The 21,690-nt window shown below is 41.2% G+C and overlaps 1 protein-coding gene across 6 annotated transcripts in view; it reads left to right on the top strand.

Annotated features, from left to right (window-relative positions):
• RALGAPB (Ral GTPase activating protein non-catalytic beta subunit) overlaps positions 1–21,690 on the top strand; it is a 174,054-nt gene that overhangs the window by 77,582 nt on the left and 74,782 nt on the right. For all 6 annotated transcript variants that reach the window (XM_030212441.1, XM_030212442.1, XM_030212443.1 and 3 more), the window contains 5 exons: positions 1,225–1,392; positions 6,804–6,918; positions 13,528–13,675; positions 16,392–16,456; positions 17,143–17,272. In XM_030212441.1, the coding sequence (XP_030068301.1) occupies positions 1,225–1,392; positions 6,804–6,918; positions 13,528–13,675; positions 16,392–16,456; positions 17,143–17,272 (626 nt within the window). The remainder of the gene's footprint in view (positions 1–1,224; positions 1,393–6,803; positions 6,919–13,527; positions 13,676–16,391; positions 16,457–17,142; positions 17,273–21,690) is intronic.

Below are 21,690 nucleotides of genomic sequence, written 5' to 3' on the forward strand. Positions count from 1 at the left end.
GCTATTTTGAATTCAGTCCAAGTCTGCATTGGCAGCCAGTGTAATTGCATTAATAATGGTGTTGCTCTATCACACTTCCGCATTCCAAAAATTAATTTTGCCACAGTTTTTAGGGGAGTCTTTCACATAAAGAAAATTACAGTAGTCAAGCTACGAAAGAATAATTGTCTGAACTAATAATCCGGAATACAAATAAATCATCAAGATCCTACCTCACCCTCCATTTCCCAAGTTGTAACAACGTCAAATACAAGTCAACATACGCCTCCAGTTTCCAAGATTTGGAACACACTACCAAAAGACCTAAAAGTCAAGGACAACTACCTAATCTTCTGAAAACATCTGAAGGCCCACCATTTCAGGAAGTTCATCTCCACTGAACGAACTTAAAGAGCCAGTTTACCGAATTATATCGCCAATAAATATGACAGGGAACAGAAAAGGCACAAGCTTCCGTCGCTCAACTTACCCCAAACACTTAACGCATCTAGCTGAAACTAAATTAAATCCCATTAACCCTGCTAATATCAAGACACAGGCTAATCTCATAGATCTATACAAATTCTAATCTTGTTCTGTTCAAACTGCTGCGAATCTACTACAGACTTCACTGTTTCACATAATTATAATCTTGATGACTACAATCTGTAGCTTTTTACTCCATAATCATGTAAGCCACATTGAACCGACCAATAGGTGGGAAAATGTGGGATACAAATGCAATAAATACAATTAAGTAATCTAAAGTGAGCTGCTTGAAAAAAAAGATCATATAGATCTAAGCTGTCTCAATCTGAAAAAATACCTTCCAAACTAAATTATTCACTTGAGGTTCGCAAGGCAGCTGAAAATCAAATAATATTCCCAGAACTGTGGCCACTTTTTCTATTATGATAGACTCCCCTGAACGTAATACATTGTTGGGTGGGGGGAATCATTTGATGTGTAAATAACCAGAGTATTTTAGTTTTTAGCCCCCATCTACCAACATATAATTGGACGAGGGAAGGAAACCGAATTGCAGTACTGAAATATGAGCATTTTCTTCCCTATCCCTTATCTTGGGAGTTACGTCCATGAGTGTTGTCCGTTTATGATCTCAATGTCACAGTTATTTAGCTTTTAGATCTCTGTTATATAACCTTTGTATGTACGGAAGAAAAATGTTGATATGTACATTGCTAAGTGCTTGTATATTAACAAAAGTGTGATTTTTCTCCTTAGGTTTTACATGGTTTTACTGCAGGGTTTACAGATATCGGATTTTGTTTGCCATCCGGTTTTGGCCAGTATTATTCTGAACTCCCCTCCTCTCTTTTGCTGTGACCTGAAGGGAATCAATGTGGTAGTCCCTTACTTCATCTCTGCACTGGAGACTGTTTTACCAGACAGGTAAACTTGTGTGTGCAGAATTTTTGGCAGAGCTATGAAAAATGTTAGCCTGGGTCTGGAGAAGAGTTCGCTGTACTCTAATGCAGTCTTTTCCTTGTTGGTTCTTTTGGAAGGTATTTCACATTTCTAAAACTCTGTATGAAAAATATAGGTGGATTCTCTATTTCTAAAGCACTTTGCAGAAATTTAAGTATGTACAGACTTGGGAATAAATTGTATTATGGATCTCACTCACTGATTCCAAACATAAGAACACCACAAGCACGGAATTGGATAGCTGTTCTCCCTTCATTATTTTACATTGGTCATTCTAAAACTTAGTAACATGAAAAAAGCCAGCCAGTCGGCCAAGTTATTCCTATCCCATCTCTCAGCTGTGGAGGTGGATTTTAGAAGTGTATCAACTGGCGAAAAGGCTGTTCTAAAATTCTTTGTAGGATGGATGTTTATGTTGGACCCGCTTAAGCCCTGCCTGTGTACATAAGTACATAAGTATTGCCATACTGCGAAAGACCAAAGGTCCATCGAACCCAGCATCCTGTTTCCAACAGTAGCCAATCCAGGTCACAATACCCAGCAAGATCCCAAAAATGTACAAAACATTTTATACTGCTTATCCCAGAAATAGTGGATTTTCCCCAAGTCCATTTAATAACAGTCTATGGACTTTTCCTTTAGGAAGCCGTCCAAACGTTTTTTAAACTCCGCTAAGCTAACCGCCTTTACCACATTCTCTGGCAACGAATTCCAGAGTTTAATTACACGTTGAGTGAAGAAAACTTTTCTCCGATTCGTTTTAAATTTACTACATTGTAGCTTCATCGCATGCCCCCTAGTCCTAGTATTTTTGGAAAGCGTGAACAGACTCTTCACATCTACCCGTTCAACTCCACTCATTATTTTATAGACATCTTTATATGTCCCCTTGCATTTATGTAGGGCCGGCCTAAGCAATTGCAGAATCCTTTGTGGTTTACACTCAGTGTCTGAAAAATAGTGATCGCTTTCTTCAATGCTGTCTAGGAATCATTTTTTCTTTTTTTTACCGTTTAACAGAGGAAAAGAGCCTCAGTCAGTGCTGGGAACTTTGTCACGTGCGAGAGCTTTATGACATAATACTCTGCATCCAGCTTCACTCAATCATTGGCTGTAAAAAACCTCCGTGTAAATCATATTTTACTACTACTACTACTATTTAGCATTTCTATAGCGCTACAAGGCGTACGCACAAACATAGAAGAAAGACAGTCCCTGCTCAAAGAGCTTACAATGTAATAGACAATAAATCATATATTGAATACTTATATCAATTTTTCAATCTCAACAATTTCCTAAACAGGCTCAACCCGTTTATTAATATATGTGAGGGAGAGGAGCTTGTCCTGTTATAAATACCCCTCTCCCCCGCATACATTAATATACAGGCTCTTTTCCTCTGTTAATTAAGTGGTAAAGCAGCTGAATTAAAAAAAAAGATTCCTAGACAGCATTGATGAAAGTGATCACTGTTTTTCAGACATTAAGTGTAACCTTTATGTGGGTGATAGTTTTCTCCGTTTATATTGTGATATTGAGAGTCCTGTGTGGACCAGTTTGATGGCCTCTCTCACCTGGGACTTAAGATTTCAAATGAGGTGTCAGGGACTTATTTATTTACTTAAACAGAATTCTTCAATTGCTGACTACTTTTGTAATCTTAATGAGGAGTAGCATGATTACCAAGGGGAAAGGTGGAGGAGGAGATGGAAAGAGAAAAGAAGCTTTAACTTTTGGTCAGCCACCAGTTGCAAAGCTGACTTGGTTAATCACAGGGCCCTGTGTGAATGCCCCCGTTGCCCCTGCTTAAGGCCAGCCCTTCATTTATACATTAAGGGCTAGATTTGATTTATGATGCGTAAAAAATTGGTGCCAAAAAAAATACGCCTAGATGTATTCTATAAACTGCGCCTAAATTTATGCATGGTGTATAGAATATTCCCCATGCCCGTTTCCAGAAAATATATTTGGTTGCGACCATTTACGTCAACTAAAACCTGGTGTAAATGCCAACACCTAAGTTACGTATGGAACGGGCATATTTTGCAACATTGCACGTAAATTTTAGGAATGCCTATGACCCCACTCTCCCAACCCACCATGGACACACTCCCTTTTCAGATCTGCATCTTTAGAATTTACATGCATCACTTTATATAGAATACGCCTAGAAAGTTGTTCACATAGTTTCTAATTAAAGCCAATTAGTGGCAGTTATTGGCGCTGATTGGCTTAAGCCAATTAAGTTACATGCGCAAAACAGAATCCGACCAGATTTGCACATTAAACTTAGGTTGCACTATACAAACATTTGAGCTAAGTGTACACCTAAGGTATAGAATACTGCTGAGCGAATGGCCAGCAATGATGCAAGTAATGTTAGCCCTAGAAACTCACTGTGTCAGCAGTGCTTGGAGAAGTCAAGAACTATGTACAGTACCTCTTGTACCTTAACACAGTTTCTAATAGTAGTAATGCCCTGCTAAGCAGGCATTTTTATGAAATAATGCCTGGAAGAGTTAGCACCCTTTACATTACTTTGTCTCCAGGTGCATAGCAAGTCCTATAATTTTGGAGGGGCCCAGGATGGACTAAGGAAGGGGTCAAAGCATTCCTCCTCTCCCCCCCCCCAAATACCTTTGCTGGCAGGGTTGCTGAAGCCCCGCCAGCTAAAGAAATGCAGTGCCCAAGCCATATCCCGCCTCCTTGCACTGCTTCTGTAATGTGGAAGTCGGCAGTGTGCCTCCAGGCACCATCTCCATGACTCCCCAAGCATGCTTGGTTCTTTTGTGAACTGAACATGTGTGTGAAGTCCCAGCGTCGGCAACAGGAGACGCACTGCGGACTTCTGCATTACAGAAGCAGTGCAAGGAGGAGGAGAGCAGCTTGCGAACTGCATTGTTTGGATGATGGGGGCGGGGCTTCGGCATTCCCGCCAGAAGCAGGTTTGGGGGGAGCTGCCACCCCTACTACTACTACTACTACTTAACATTTCTAGAGCGCTACTAGGGTTACGCAGCGCTGTACAATTTAACAAAGAGAGACAGTCCCTGCTCAAAGAGCTTACAATCTAATAGACAAGTGAACGGTCGGTCCGATAGGGGCAGTCAAATTGGGGCAGTCTGGATTCACTGAACGGTAATGCCGGTTTTTTTAAATATTCCTTCAGCTGGCGGGGGACCCCAACCCCCGCCAGCCCAGCCGAGGGTCTTTAACTTCTTCATCCTCGTGCTGTTCCTGCAATGCATCCTTCCAGTTGGACGGAGTTTGACGTCGCAGCACGTTGTACATGCAGGACGTCAACGTGCTGCGATGTCAAACTCCATCCAACTGGAAGGATGCATTGCAGGTTTAACAGCACGAGGATGAAGAAGTTAAAGACCTCGGCTGGGCTGGCATCCCCCACCAGCTGAAGTAATATTTTAAAAAACCGGCAGGAGCGGACCTTGGGGGTAGGTGACCGCGGTAGGCGGGGAAAGGGTTGGCGGTAGGCGGGGGAGGGTTAACGGCGGTAGGGGGGTCCAGGGCGAAATCTGCGGGGGCCCAGACCCTGGTTATCAGAGACCTATGATGTTATTAAGTCTTCATTTGCTTTATATACAGTATAGTAGCAGTTATGAGAAATTTGAGATGAACACCTTATGCAATATGCTGATGAAAAGCTTTATCAGCAGTGGGGATATCAGCTAACAGTCCCTGCCCACACATATTTATTTGATTTAATACCAAAGGATTTTTTATGTTTTACATTTATTTAGCCAGACATATCTATTCAGCAACTCCTTACTGCTCTCTTAAAAGCATATATGTGGTAGAACTTCAAATGGAAAATAAAATATCAGAGGGACCCAGGAAATGGCTACAGGGAGCTCCTTCACCACAGGAGCTGCTTGGGTAGAATTTACAATCAAAATCCGGTACTACGTAAGCCATATTGAGCCTGCAAATAGGTGGGAAAATGTGGGATACAAATGTAACAAATAAATAAAATACTGGCAGTACTCCGATGCTATCAAACTGATAAGTAACTCCAAATCCTCAAGGAAACTTTTTGTCTTATGTGAATAAATAGGTCATCGAATGCAGTGCATTTAAAATGTCAGATTTAGTGCACTTTAGTGGCTGAACTGGTGCTGGTTTCATAATCATTTGTCTCATGTTATATAACAAAGCTTATGTGAGTAGAATTTACACCACTGACAATACATCCATTTCTCACAGTGCACTAGTGCACAGTAGTTGGAGAATAAGGTTAGTACCCCGAAAATGGCAAGAACAGATCAAGTATTCATATGTTATATTGCATCATTCTGTATGCTGTGTATCTTCTTGGGCAGATTGGATGGACCAGTCTGCTGTCATTTACTATATTACTAGTAAAAAAAAAGGCCCGTTTCCGAAACCAATGAAACGGGCACTAGCATTTGGCTTTTTTTGTGTGTGTGTGTGTGTGTGTGTCATAGAGTTATTTTGTGTGAGTGAGTGTTTCTCCCCCCCCCCCCCCCCCCCCCCCCGGTCTATTTTTGCACATACCCACAGCAGGAATATTCTTCTCTCGTTCCAGCGGTGGTTCTGTGCTCTCCGTGCTGCACAGATAATGAGCCGTTCTGCTGGGGAATGCTCCTCCCTTATTGTCACGTAGTTTCCTCTGATTGGTCCGTCTTACGTTGCCTAGTGTTGCCTGGGAACGGTGTTGTGATGGTCCTTTGTGTTTCAGAATGTTGAGGGTGTTTTTTCTGATTGGTCTGTCATGCGAGGGCGGGGCAGAGATACATGGTCAGTGTTGTGGCTTCACCACCATGAATCCATGAACCCTTCAGGGAGTGACTGAGTGACTTCAGAACGTTGAGGGTGAGTTTTATTATAATAGATGTTAGAAGTTGTAGTTTTTCATTATGAATGTTAATATTTTCAGCATTCCTCACAGTTTTATGTGCTTCCTCTGCTTTCCACTATTGGAGACTGAGTTGACCTTTTTGTCTGATCCTGTTTGGCGGTTCTTATTTTTTTTACTCATTAAATATGGGGCTTATATTCTTAGGTATTTATACATTGTAAAATTAGGTGTTTTTCTAGCTAACTAGTTTTTTGTTTTGTTTTAAGGGTACAAATGATGGATGTTTAGCTGTGTTCTTGTACTATATGTAGTACTGCTTGGTATCTTTTTTTCATGATCAAATATGTTTGCATCAGCACTGAAAAGGCACAACAACTAAATGGAAGATACAAGACAAGCCAAGGGAGGGGTGAGAGAGTTTTAGGGGAAATGGTGTTTTCCCAGTATTTATAAATAAGACCCTTTATCTGTCTTGTTTAAAAACTAAAATCAGAAATGCTAATTAAGTGTTTTCTAATCTTTCGCTCTTTAATTTCAGGGAACTGTCAAAGTTTAAAACATATGTAAATCCTACAGAGTTGAGAAGATCATCTATCCATATTTTGCTGTCCTTACTGCCACTCCCTCATCATTTTGGCTCCGTAAAATCAGAAGTAGGTTGCTGTTTATCTGCTGTATGCAGGGAGCTCACTTTAACCTGTTTTCAGTTTGAAGATATAGGTTCCAAGTTTTTTCAACCTTGCTACTGTTTATACAGGCCTGCCTACTTCCCTAGAAGCCTGCGAGCTGATTTTCAAAGGAAAAAGTCTAATAGTTTTCCTTTGAAATTAAGTGACCCAGCTGGAGACAGGTATATTTGTGCCTACAGAGTTTTTAGATGCATACACATGGAGATTTAGAAATAAGATCCTTGAGCATACATCGCTGAACTGTGAACAGTGTACATGCTGTATTTATATTCACATCTTTTTCAGTAGTAACTCAGGGTGAGTTACATTCAGGTACACTGGATATTTCTCTGTCCCAGGAGGGCTCACAATCTAAGTTTGTACCTGAGGCAACGGAGGGGTAAGTGACTTCCCAATATCACAAGGAGCAGCAGTGGGATTTGAACTGGCCACCTCTGGATGTCAAGACCGGTGCTCTAACCACTAGGCCACTCCTCCACTGCACAGAGGTGGATGAAGGCAACTTTCAAAGGGGTCTTCTGCTGGTAAACAGGTGTTTTTCCACAGAGAATCTCTGAAAATTATCGTTATGGAAGGAACTTTATCTACAAGAAATCTTGATTGATAACTTTAATTGACTAGGAAAAGAGTTTTTTTTTGTTTGCATTCTTGCAGCCTTTTTTTTTCTTTTTAAATTTTGATCTTATTCTTGAATCTAAGTGACAGGAGGTTTGGCTATGGGTAAACATCTTGAAATCCAGTTCAAAGGTTTTGTAAAAATAAGGCTCAAAGAGTTTATTGGCTCCTGTGACCAATTCTGATTCCTGAAATAAAGGAAGCTCTTTTGATGAATAGGCAGCCTTTACTTGTAGAGGGTTGTCCACCAGCCAGAATCAGGCCTGCCTCTGATTCCTGTATAGCCCATTGGCAGTTCCACCAAAGAGGAACTAAGGCCAAAAACAGATGGTTGACTTGCTGGTTACAGAATACTTCATAGCTTCCGGGACCACATGGCTCTCAGATCATGAGCTGTACAGCGTCTAAACTCCTGTGGCGTTCTCGTAAAGACTGCATGATTATGACTACAACATGGAAGTTCAAGCATTGCACCTCATACTAGTGGCCTAGTGGTTAGGGTGGTGGACTTTGGTCCTGGGGAACTGAGGAACTGAGTTCGATTCCCGGCACAGGCAGCTCCTTGTGACTCTGGGCAAGTCACTTAACCCTCCATTGCCTGCCGCATTGAGCCTGCCATGCGTGGGAAAAAGTGTGGAGTACAAATGTAACAAAAATAAATAAAAATAAAAGCTATGTGGTGCCAGAAGCTATTAAATGTTTCAAGGGCAGCAATGGTAGCAGTAACAAGGTGAGGTTTAGATGAGCGGCAGCAAATAGTGTGACATGTTTAAAGAGCTGTGGGCTGGCTGGTGTGGGAAGGATGTGATTGTTGAGCTGGAGAAAATGTACAGGATTGGGGGATTGAGAGAAAGGGAACTTAGAAAGAAGATGAGATGTAAGGAGAAGGATGACCTGAATAGGAATAAACATTTTACCCACTCCCCAAATGTGGATATCTCTAGCCCATTATATATTTATTTCGAACATATGAAATGCATATTCAGCAGCATTAATAGTTAAACATAAATATTTTAAAAACATAACAGACCAAAGCAACTCCAAAAAATATTCAGTAATTTAAAACTATATCAGAGAAGAAAGAGATCCAGTAGATGGAAGTTAATGTTTTTTTTTTTTTTTGCATGGGCTTTTACTGTCCTCTCTTTATGCTTTGTGGTAGCTTATTGGTGTTACTGTGATTTTTATGTTGTTTTTGGAATGCCTGAATCAGGCCCGTGCCGATGCGGTAAGCGGGGTAAGCCCCGCAGGAGGGCGTCGCCGCAGTGCTTACCCTCGCCCCGCGACGCCGAGGCCTTTAAATCTTTTACTTGCAGTCGCAGCAGCGTCTGTGAAAACAGAGCGCTGCCGACGTCTCCCTTCCCTTCGCGCTCTTGGTTCCCTCAGTGTCCCGCCTTCTTCTGACGTCAGAAGAAGGCGGGACACTGAGGGAACCAACGAGTGCAAGGGAAGGGAGACGTCGGCAGCGTTCCGTTTTCACAGACGCTGCTGCGACTGCAAGTAAAAGATTTAAAGGCCCCCAGGGCGCGCAGCGATCATCTTCACGGGGGGAAGGGGGGGGAGAGGGGCGCGCGCGCCAACTGTTCTTCTGCGGGGGGGGGGGCGCCAACATTTTGTCTGCGGGGGGGGGGCGACATAGACCCTTGGCACGGCCCTGGCCTGAATGTTCTATTGTGGTGTATTTTTGTTAACAAGCAGGATTGAGTCAGGCATACAAGTAAGTGACATCATGCAACGGCACCAGGATGGAACTGCAATCTCAGAGCACAGAACTTCGTATAAGGTTCCTGTGCACAACAGTTTCCACATTTTGTCAGTTTTGTTTGTTCTGCTCTGCCAAATGGACGTGCGGCAAAGCTCTCCCAGCAAATTTAATTCTTATTTGTTTTTCTTATTTCTCTAAGTTCATTGGCGTTTATCATCTTTTTGAAATACCACAACCATATTTTAGATTGTATTTACAAATGCTGGGGCATAAGACATTGGTGGTTCTTGTTGTTTCTTGCTAGTTTGACAATGATGTATCCATATCACTATGTTAAAATGGTATTAATGAACCTCCTCTTGTGTTTGTTGTCTTGCGTCTGTTCTTAAAGAACAAACAAAAAGAAATCCAAAGAAATGCTTGAACAGGTAGGGTTCTCTCTGCATGGCGGAAGTATCAGTTACTTTTGATAATGGTTGCCTCACAACAAATTATTTTTTTACAGACATGTTGTAAAATAGATCTGCACACGCCCAAAACACGCGCCTACACTGGTGCATCCCATTTTTCAGCGCACCTTAGTAAAAGGACCCCAACTCTTGAATTTGTTGCCAGAGAATGTTGTAAAAGAAAAGTCCATAAACCATTATTACATGGCCTTGGAGAAAATCCACTGCTTATTTCTAGGATAAGCTTGTACTGTTTTGGGATCTTGCCATGCACTTCTGACCTGGGTTGGTCACTGTTGGAAGCAGGATACTGGCTTTGATGGACCTTCGGTCTATCCCAGTATGGCAAACGCTTAATCTCTCTATATAAAACGCACCTCCAACGTTCTGAAGCCTCCACAAGTCCCAACGTTCTAAATGCATGGTGGTGAAACCAGGAATTCGCCCATGAGTGTTGGCCCCGCCCCCCCACGTAAAACGTCATGACGTCGAGGGCGGACCAATGACACTCAACCAATCGCATCGCGAACCCGTTACTAAGCGACGGAATGTGACATAAGACACATCGCAGAACAATGAAAAGCAGCAGCAACAGTTGCTACGCGACGTCAACAGCAACGCTAAAAGGACCATATAGATCTCTGCTCTCCACACAAACAACAGACACGGAGGGCATAGGAGGGAAGGAAAAAAGCCAGCACATACACACACACACTCTCACTCTTAACTGGCTATAATGAGCAACTGACCTACCACTATCACAGGAACTGCTAGCACCTCTCTCTCTCTCTCTCTCTCTCACACACATACACACGGGACACAGAGGGGATGGAAGACAAGGAACGAATCGTTGGGTATGGAGGGGGCGGCAGGGGAGATAAGGAAAGAAATGCCTCAAATGTTTGTGCTGTGCTATATACAATTATAATGCTGTCTCTTCATTTTGACCCTACCCTTTCACACTCACTTTCACACACACGCACACACACACACTTACACTGTCTGTATCTCACACACACACGCACCCACACACATATACACACTCTCTCACACAGACACACAAACAAGCCTCAAATGGTTCAGCTGTCCTATGTAAAATTTCACTGCTGTCTCTTCATTTTCACCCTGCCTGTGCACACTCTCTTTCACACAGAGACACACACACACACTTTCTCTGTGTCACACACAGATACACATACATATACACACTCTCACTCTCTCTATAGCCTTGCTAGCGCCTGTTTCATTTGTTTACGAAACAGGCCTTTTTTTACTAGTGTTCTTATGATTTAAAAAGCAACGTTTTTTGCTTATAGCAGATATTTTCTGTAAGCAGCAGAAATGATAAGGCACAGATTCCCACCCACCACCCCAAGAGGAGTTGTTTTCCTTCTACAGCTTTAGAACTAACTGAGGAGATGAGACCATTTTTTTATGGGAAGGGCCATGCACACCAACAACTTTACACTACATTCTGAACTCTAGGAGAGCAGTTCCATCCAGTTACCATCAGATGTCACCCACTTTTGTGCTTTATCGATCCTGTTTTCTACAGAAACAAATGTTACAGGTAAGCAACATTGGAGTTGAAGGGCCCCATAAATATTTGGACTGTATGTATGTGTCTAGTTTGCCAATGCTTTAATGTGGCCCTGGCAGTGCAGATAGCAACCAATAAGAAAGCTGTAAAATTTAGTCAGTTTGTTCTGTCTCTGTCTGTCCTAATTAGATTGTAAGCTCTGTTGAGCAGGGACTGTCTCTACGTGTTCAAGTGTACAGCGCTGCGTACGTCTAGTAGCGCTTTAGAAATGATAAGTAGTAGTAGTAGTTAGTCAGTAATTAGTGAATTACTTTGTGGAGGGGAGTAGTTTTGGGAGAAGGAGATGGATTGTAGGGTGGTGGAAGAGTTGGTGGTAGATTTTAAGAGTAGAACAGCTGAGTGATGGGGCAGTAGAGGAGGATTGTTTGTGGTGACTGGGCGGTTGTGGGAGATGTGGGCAGTTTGCATGGCGGTGGGAGAGTTGCAGGAGTACATTTTAGAGGTGGGATAATTTTTGCGTGGTGGGGACAGTTGCAGGGCAGTTTGCATGGTTGTAGGAGTATTGATGGGGTAGTTTTGTGGTGATAGCTGTTTGCAGTGGGGTAGTTGCCAGGGGCAGAGCAGTTATCAGGATGTGGGGCAGTTGTGAGGGTAGCTTTTGGAGATGGGGCAGTTGGGGTAGTATTTGGGGATGGTAGGCAGTTGAGGAGGTAGTATTTGGTGGTGGTGGTGGTGGTGGCGGGACAGTTGTGAGGGTAGAGTCATTTTGAGAGTAGGAATTCCCCAACTGCTGTGTTTCCCTGCTTGTAGGTTTATATGCTGCAGAAGCCGAGACTCCTCCTCCCTTAGAAATGCATTGGGGGGGGAAGGTGTTATTTCTACATAAGTACATAAGTAGTGCCATACTGGGAAAGACCAAAGGTCCATCTAGCCCAGCATCCTGTCACCGACAGTGGCCAATCCAGGTCAAGGGCACCTGGCACGCTCCCCAAACGTAAAAACATTCCAGACAAGTTATACCTAAAAATGCGGAATTTTTCCAAGTCCATTTAATAGCGGTCTATGGACTTGTCCTTTAGGAATCTATCTAACCCCTTTTTAAACTCCGTCAAGCTAACCGCCCGTACCACGTTCTCCGGCAACGAATTCCAGGGTCTAATTACACGTTGGGTGAAGAAAAATTTTCTCCGATTCGTTTTAAATTTACCACACTGTAGCTTCAACTCATGCCCTCTAGTCCTAGTATTTTTGGATAGCGTGAACAGTCGCTTCACATCCACCCGATCCATTCCACTCATTATTTTATACACTTCTATCTATCTCCCCTCAGCCGTCTCTTCTCCAAGCTGAAAAGCCCTAGCCTTCTCAGCCTCTCTTCATAGGAAAGTCGTCCCATCCCCACTATCATTTTCGTCGCCCTTCGCTGTACCTTTTCCAATTCTACTATATCTTTTTTGAGATACGGAGACCAGTACTGAACACAATACTCCAGGTGCGGTCGCACCATGGAGCGATACAACGGCATTATAACATCCGCACACCTGGACTCCATACCCTCCTAATAACACCCAACCTTCTATTCGCTTTCCTAGCCGCAGCAGCACACTGAGCAGAAGGTTTCAGCGTATCATCTCTAGAATCCCTGGTCCAGTTTGGCTCATTTTCAAACTTGATATGTCTTTTTACCAGTTTTTCCCCACGTGTGAAGTTTCACCCCATTTCATTACCTTTTTGGAGAGTTATTTTGTCCTCCGAGACCAACATTGTATAATTCTTTCCTTCTTTGTTGGGGTTGGAAAGAATGAAGGAACTACATAATTAGAATGAGACAGATGGAGGCAGCTTTATTTTCTGACAGCACCATTTGAATCTCCATTTTGAGTCCTCTGAATTCTGTGATATCACCAGACTTTTTTTTTGCTGCTGAGTAGTAATACTAAAACAGATTTCTTCTGGGTTTTTGTGCTATTTCTGAGGTAGTGAACATGATGAAAGCTTCATTAAGTTCAATAATATCTAGGGGATAATAATCAAAAGACTTTACATGGTTAAAATATTGATGAATATTACCCCTTTTTAGTGCAGTTGAAAGTGGGGGAAAAAGTGGGTAGGTCAGGGAAAAGAAAGTATGTAAGTGATTTCATTTTCAAATCACGGCACTTTCAAAGGCAAACCCCAATGGAGTTCATGTTTGAAAATTTGCTTGCAATCCTTCAGGGTTTCATTATTTCCTTCCTAATGATGAATTTTCCTTCCTCCTAAAGGTTCTTCTGGAGGGAAAATTTAGCAATGATGAAAGCACATCGTGTGATAAGTCTGTAACATTTCTGTCCTTGAAGCTGAGACTTGTGAATGTATTGATAGGAGCTCTGCAAACAGAGACTGATCCCAACAACACCCAAATGATACTAGGTATGTACCATCTCTCAATTATGGTTTAATTTTGTTATATAGGTTGTTCCATTTTTGGGAAGTGACACTATCTTGGTGTGAGGAATTTAAAAACAACAATAATGATGATGCAGTCCCCATGGTCAAGAAGTCAACCCTGCTTTTCTCTTACATAGAAAGACCAAATGCAATCACAATGTCAGACCTTTCATGACAGAGCTAGAATGAGAAGACATTCTCCTGAAGGAGTTAGGAACCTTCAGTTCTTTCAGCACACTTCCTAATGCTCTTTAATCAAGAGGATTGGATCTGCTGACCACCAAAGGTTTTGATGAGCAGGCAGAATACAGCTGCATTACAACATAAGAATAGCCATACTGAGTCAGACCAGTGGTCCATTTAGCCCAGTATTCTGCCTCCAGCAGTGGCCAATCTAGGTCACAAGTACCTGGCAGAAACCCCATTCAGTAGCACCATTCCATGCTATCAATCCAGGTCAAGCATTGGCTTTCCCCCATGTCCTTTTCAATAACAGAATATGGACTTGTCCTCCAGGAACTTGGGATAAAGAAACAGAGAAATATTGAAAAATGAAGGCAGATAAAGACCATATGGCCACTGCATCTCCTTGTGACCCTGGGCAAGTCACTTAGGCCTCCATTGACTCAGGTGCAACACTTAGATTGTGAGCTCACTAGGGGCAGAGAAAGTACCAGCATATATAGTATGTCAACCACTTTGGATGTACTATAGAAAAGCGGGATATATATATCTATGACACACTCCATTCATTCTGTCCATCCTTGCCATCTACTATCACTTCCTCTACTATAGAGATCCTGTATATTTGTCCCAAGCTTTCTTGAAATTCGATACAGTCATGTTCTCCACGTCCACCATGAATTCACCACCCTTTCCGTGAAGAAGTATTTCCTTAGGTTACTCCTGAGTCTTTCCCCTTTCACCTTCATCGTATGCCCCCACCCCTTCCAATTCCAAAGTTTCTTTTCAATCAAAAGAGACTTGCCTCCCGTGTATTTATGTCAGAAGGTATTTAAAAGTCTTTATCATATCTCCCCTCTCCCGCCTTTCTTCCAAACGTATGCATATTGAGATCTTTCAGGCTGTCCTGATATACTTTATGAGGAAGACCACTGACCATTTTATTAGCTGTCTTCTGGACCAACTTTATCTGTTTATATGTTTTTGAAGGAGTGGTCTCCAGAATTGTACACAGTAGACGGGTAAAAGACCTGTATGGTCCATCCTCATTACAGAGACTTACACAGAGGCATTTTTTTTTTTTAATATCACTTTGTGCTGCTTGTAAAAGTGATATATAACTTTCAAGAAAATGAGAATGAAATGAAATTTTTGTGAATGGAGAAAGTAGAACGCTTTCTTAAGGTGTTCTCTGATGACAGCAGGATTTCATTGCTCCTCAAGGAGTTGGTTCTTTTTACAGTAACTACTGTGCATAGAGAACTGAGGAAATCCCTGCATGATCTCAATCACACACAGTATCCCACAAATGCTCAATTGGGCAAGCTTGAAAGCTCATAAGGCTTTAAAATGCTTCGTCTAGTGGCATCACCTGTGCATAAGAACTCATATCCTGCTGTCCCTGGAGAACAGGCAAGTCGTTTTGCTTTCCCAGCATGAGTAGGAGACTAATGCATTAAACCTTGTAATATTAATTGCGGTTAGTAAGTCCAGCATTAGAGAACATGTGCATTTTTATGTTGTAATCATTTGCATTCATGAATATTATTTTAGTATATTTATTTGTTGCATTTGTATCCCACATTTTCCCACCTCTTTGCAGGCTCAATGTGGCTTACAATACATCATGGATAGTGGAAATACATGAGAAAGTATACATTTAGTAATAACAGATGGATTTGGGGTAAGATGGTAATGATAAAACATGATAGTATTTTAACAAGCAGACACACAGTAAGAAATATTTAAGAAATATATAAGAATTATATAAGAATAAGAGAAGGGGGGGGGGGGAAGGGGAGGGGGTAGGGGGAGAAAAAGAGACTTGTGGAAAAATGTTTATATATTTGTAAGTTGAAATGTCGAGGGAACCTGTGGTTCCGGAATGTTGTCAACCTGTTTGATTAATAAAAATTTATAAAAAAAAAAAAAAAAAAAGAATTATATAAGAAAATATACACTTGGTAATATCAGAAGGATCTTAGATAATATAATAACGAAAACATGATAGTAGTATATAGGTATTAACTGACTCCTGTTAATACATAAGCTCCTAAGTTTTTCTCCATGCGTTTCTGTGGTGGTCCTAACGAATGGGCACAGTGAGACCTTTGGATGGCCAGTTGTCTGCTCCTGTATATTTTCTAGTTAAACTTCTTTTTTAACTCATAGTCCCTGTAAAAAGAAAATTTAACATAAAGCTGATGCATTTGCATTCTACAGTTACAATAGTTAAAATGATTTTAACTGCGCTTCTCATCCTTTTTGTTCACAATAACATGACAAGGTCCCAAAACCTTGTGGTGGTCTTTGGTTTTATGCATTTGATGATTATGGCTCCTTTGTGCTGGTAAAACATTATAAATAAAAAATGATTTTAAATGCTGAATAACTTCTGTGTATAGTCCTGTGTAGTGTAATTCATGTTAAGTTACTGAAAAAAATTATTAAAAAGGCTGCTCAGAAATTTTGTTTCCTGTTAATGTTTCTTAACATGATCTCTCTTATCCTGTAGGTGCAATGTTAAATATTGTTCAAGATTCAGCGTTTTTGGAAGCCACTGGCAATCGGGCAGAAACAGTAAGAAATCTTTTTTGTTATAAAATGGTTAGGTCTTTTAATGGCAGTGAGATATTCCTACTTAAAAGGGTTGAATCTCTCCACATGACCACAAAATGTCCTAAAGTGGCCCTTTCACATCCACATTTCACACAGAATAATTCCTATTTTAGCCACTGTACTAGGAGAAATGTAAGCCTGAATGAAAAATGTATAATTTTGACCCAAAAGATGTGCCTGTATAAGTTTCACTGGGGGTATAGCAAACATCTTTTGCAATATTTTCCACTGTATTTCACACCCAAATCTCTAGTCCACCCACTCCATCTACGGAGGTCCAAAGGAGGCCTGATGTTACACAAGGTCGTATATAGGAATGAAATCCTGAACCTTTGTTTTGTCTCTAACACTTTCTCTGTCATGTCTTCTGTCAGTGTCTGGGCAGGGAGAGCACAGATATAATGTGCCACATGAAGATAGGAAAAATAATCAGTATCTCTAAGGTGGTATGATGGTTTGAGCTGAACAAAGGATAAAAGTTTCCCTTCTTCATCTACGTACTCCTTTATGCACACAAAGAATGGAAGTGGCTTTGAAAATGATCATCTTTACTTTCCTGCAGAATTATCTGCAGATGTATCATTATACACCTTTGGCAAAAACAATAGAGATCTATAGATAGATATGATATATTATCAATTTTTTAGGGTGATGGAGAGAATGATTTGAAGAGCCATAGTCGTACTAATAGTGGCATTAGCACAGCAAGTGGAGGAAGTGCAGAACCAACCACTCCAGACAGCGAGAGACCAGCCCAGGCACTGCTCAGGGATTATGGTAGGTACAGAACTCTGGGAAAGGCGTGTGACCTCACCATTTATGTTAGAGACCTGAGTGTTTTAAAAAGGTCTTAGGGCATAGATAGTCTGTGTGACTTACATGTCTGCAATGTTGTGTGCATTTAGTTAATGCGTCCTGGAAACAGTTTACTGACAATTTGCTGATGGCATTTCACAAAGCAGCTAATAACAAATATTAGTGGAGGAGTGGCCTAGTGGAAGAGTGGAGGAGTGGCCTAGTGGTTAGGGTGGTGGACTTTGGTCCTGAGGAAGTGAGTTCAATTCCCACTTCAGGCACAGGCAGCTCCTTGTGACTCTGGGCAAGTCACTTAACCCTCCATTGCCCCATGTAAGCTGCATTGAGCCTGCCATGAGTGGGAAAAGCGCAGGGTACAAATATAACAAAAATAAAATAGTTACTACTGGAGATTCTACATGGAATGTTGCTATTCCATGTAGAAGGCTGCGCAGGCTTCGCTTCTGTGAGTCTGACGTCCTGCACGTACGGTGCAGGCAGGACGTCAGACTCACAGAAGCAGAAGCCTGCGCGGCCAACATTGGTGATCTGCAAGGGCCGACTTCTACATGGAATGTTGCTAGTGGAATAGCAACATTCCATGTAGAATCTCAAATAGTAGCAACAGTGGAGGAGTGCCTAGTGGCTAGAGTGGTGGACTGTGGTCCTGGGGAACTGAGGAACTGAGTTGGATTCCCACTTCAGGCACAGGCAGCTCCTTGTGACTCTGGGCAAGTCACTTAACCCTCCATTGCCCCATGTAAGCCGCATTGAGCCTGCCATGAGTGGGAAAGCGCGGGGTACAAATGTAACAAAAATAAAAAATAATATTTAAAGCACAAATGTTCGATTTTCTCTGAAAACAGGTTGAATTGCCAATTTCCATCAATGAACACCAACCCCTAGAACATTTCCAAAGCTTTTTTAAGAGACAGAGGATTCCCTCTAGGTATGCACAGTGGTTTTCAGGTTTATGCAGCCAGTTCCCTTTTCCACTGCCATCAAAGGACACATTCCTCAGAGGTCCACTTTTAGATGTTTGCTACAAAAGGGTGGCCTAGTGTGTCTTTCTCTTTTCTTTCTAGAGTTCTGATTAGTGTTTAATGTTTTGTTTTCTGTTGTCGTGAGAGTAGGCCAGTTTGTTATCCTAAATCTCTGAGACACCCTCCAATTCTATGTATGTTTTGCTCCAGAAACCCATTTGTTCAAAATTACTTCTCCTTTTCAAGTCTATTGGTACTTGATAGACCACCCAGTGATTAACCTTTCAGAGCGGTATGCAGTAGATTCAAATAAAATCATATGTAAGAAAAGAAATACAATAGTGGATAGTTTAAAAAAATCTGTGTTCTAATCACTTGGTCCAGGACGCTTATTTCCACAAATTAGCCATCTAAAGGGAAGACACAGGTTATTGATCATAGGCATCTTTAAAAAGAGAGGTTTTAAGGCCAGATTTAAATTTGGTATGGGATTGTTCTCCCGGATACTGGAAGGAAGTGCATTCCAAAGGTAGGACCTGATAACACTAAAAATTCTAGAGCTGATAAAATCGTAACAGTTATAGAATGATGGCACAACCAAGCAATTATTTTGAGATGAATGAAAGGTTCTGGAAGGAGAGTATGGTATTAGTGTCTGAGAAATATAGAATTTTAAATGAGATTGTATGTTATGAGTAGCCAGTATTCCTCACGGAGAAGGGGTGTAACATGATCAGATTTCTTAGAACCTGTTATCAATTTCACTGCCGAGTTTTGTATGACTTGAAGGCGATGGATATCCTGAACACTGGTTCATATAATAGGTAACTGTAGTAAAGGAAAATGCTGGAGACTTCAATATTTTGTCCAGCATCAGGCATTATTGCATACCTTTCATTCAATGCTGAATCAGTTTTGATCTTAGAGACTCATAATGTCAGGTCTGTGGCTGCATTGACATCTAAGGTCATCTTCTGCAGAAGAAATATACAAGACTGCAACATTCTCCTAAGCTTCCATGGTTGGTGTCATGATTGTTGCAGCTGTCCAGGTCTTGCCATGTCTGAGTAAGTGGAACCAGTTGCTTTCTTCAGGGTGGGGTGTGAGATCTGCATTGTCTTTATATAGTGGATTCTCAAACCTTGTTGGTTGAGATTTGAGGTGGTAGTTTCATTGCAGCAGGTTGTTTTTTAATTTTGGAAAGCAGCGAAATTAATTGATAATTTAAACTCAGGAAGGTGGAAAATTGAGACAGGAGCGCCCGCCCTGTTGGTTACAAATTTGAATTTTGGTAGGAAATTTAAACCAGGAAAATTCATTGGTTAAAAATTTAAAGTTTGGCTGGAAAATTGAGGCAGGAAAGTTTGTTTGGAACATCTGTGACACTGTTGGAGCAGAAATTTTTATAGGTCACATTTTCAAATGGGAATGAAGGTGTTTGTCCTCAGCACCAGTCCTTTTCGTGCTAAGCTTCCTTTGAATGATTGAATGATTGGTTGCTATGCTTTGTTTAAGATGAGCCTTTTGTCTGCGTTGAGGTTGTTGAATATCTTCACTGCCTCTTAAATTCTTCTTGGCCACCAATGATCATCTTTCTCTAAAATCTTTCTGTCCTGAAGTGTAATCATGTGACCAGTTTTCACATGAAGGGCACAGCAGATTTTTTCATGTTACTGCTCCAATGAAACCGCCCACCTCTCAAACCTCAAACATCTCAGCACACCCTGAAGAAAGCCACAGCACGATGGCTGAAACGTTGATTTCACTTACTCGGACTTGGCAAGACACGAACAGCCACAACAATCATAATCCATAATATCCATGTCGTATTACTGTTTAGATGCACATTGGTGTGACAGAAGTTTTCAACAGTCTGTTCTTCAGGGTCCTTTAGGAGGTTCATCTTGTTTTTAGTTTGTCTTCGTGTTTTTAAAAAAGAATGCCACCCCCACCTCTTATTTTCAACTTATCCGAAATAGTTGTTCTGTTACCAGATTTTTTGTTGTTTCCTCTTTTTTTTTTTTTTTTTTTTGCTTTTTTATGAAAACCGCCATTAGCTAGAGCCAAAATGATAATCAGCCTGCCTTTACCCTCTCCTCTTCCTTTTTGGAGTTGAACTCATTAGGTTAATGACAAAGCTGAGACCCGCTACACATATTCAGTAATGCAGGTGTTGTGGATCCCAGGTGGGAACCTCGGTCTTCTAAAAGAAAGCTCTGGAAACATGTTTCATGATGTTGCTCCATTGGTGTGATTGGTGAACTGCTGTCTTTGGAGAAAATCTCTTACAAGGAGGACTGCACTTCTTGTCCTTCATACGTAGTTTCACTCCCATGACATCCAGGCTATAGAAGCTGTGAGCTTCCTACCTGCATAGCCAAGGACAGGAAATGAGCAGGTTTTGATTGGATTGTATAAAGGAGGCCTACTTGTTTCTTATGTTCCTTTAAACTGTGGAGATTCATGGGAAAGAAGAAACCTGAAAAATCTGGATGGTAAATAATGACTTAAGTATTATTATTATTATTATTATTATTATTATTAACATTTGTATAGCACTACCAGACGCACGCAGCGCTGAACATCTGACACAGAGAGACAGTCCCTACTCGATAGAGCTTACAATCTAAAATACAGACAGACAAGACAATTAAGGGCGAGGAAAGTACTGGGTGAGAAGGAACAAGGATAGGGGAATTGAGTAGTGGTTAGGAACAAGGATAGGAACAAGTAGAAAGCACCTGTAGAGCTTGTTCAAGCTACTGCAGATGCAGAATATCATTAAAATGTCAACAGCATGTTGTGATTGTGCTGGATTTAGTCTTGACTAATTTTGAAAGATGTCTTTACAAAAACTGATCTACTCCTGCATGCTTAGACTACCAAGGTGGTGTACCCAACTTAAGTATGTTTGACTGCATTGTACAGATATTCATACTGTATCTGTACTGTTATCTAGGTTTCTTAGCACATTTTTTGTTACCATTTGCTAACAGTTCATGATGCCGAAGGGTGCAAAATCTTTTTAATCAATGAATCTGTTAGCTGTTTTATTGCCCGATTAATATAAAGTGGACTTCTAGAAGGCATTCCTCTTTTAGGGGCTATTTATCTAAACATATGGTATATGTTATCATCTGAAAATTGTAATTCAGTCTCACCTTTCTACTGGTAAACTCAAAATAGTACCAAAGCATGTTTCAAATACAAAAACAAGTGGGGAGAGCATGGTTCATGTGTGTATTTATGTGTGACCATATGTCTTATGTCTGTGTTTTGTCTGTGTGTTTATGTATCTGATATAGGATTGTTTGTGAGCATGTATCTCTGTTGTGGGTTCTGTGTGTCACCATGCATTGTGTTTTTGTTGGATAGTTGGGATTGAAGGGACAATTGTGGAGGGGCTTTTTTGGAGGG

This window comes from Microcaecilia unicolor, chromosome 8 (genome assembly GCF_901765095.1).
Source record: "Microcaecilia unicolor chromosome 8, aMicUni1.1, whole genome shotgun sequence".
In the NCBI taxonomy this organism is placed as follows: domain Eukaryota; kingdom Metazoa; phylum Chordata; class Amphibia; order Gymnophiona; family Siphonopidae; genus Microcaecilia; species Microcaecilia unicolor.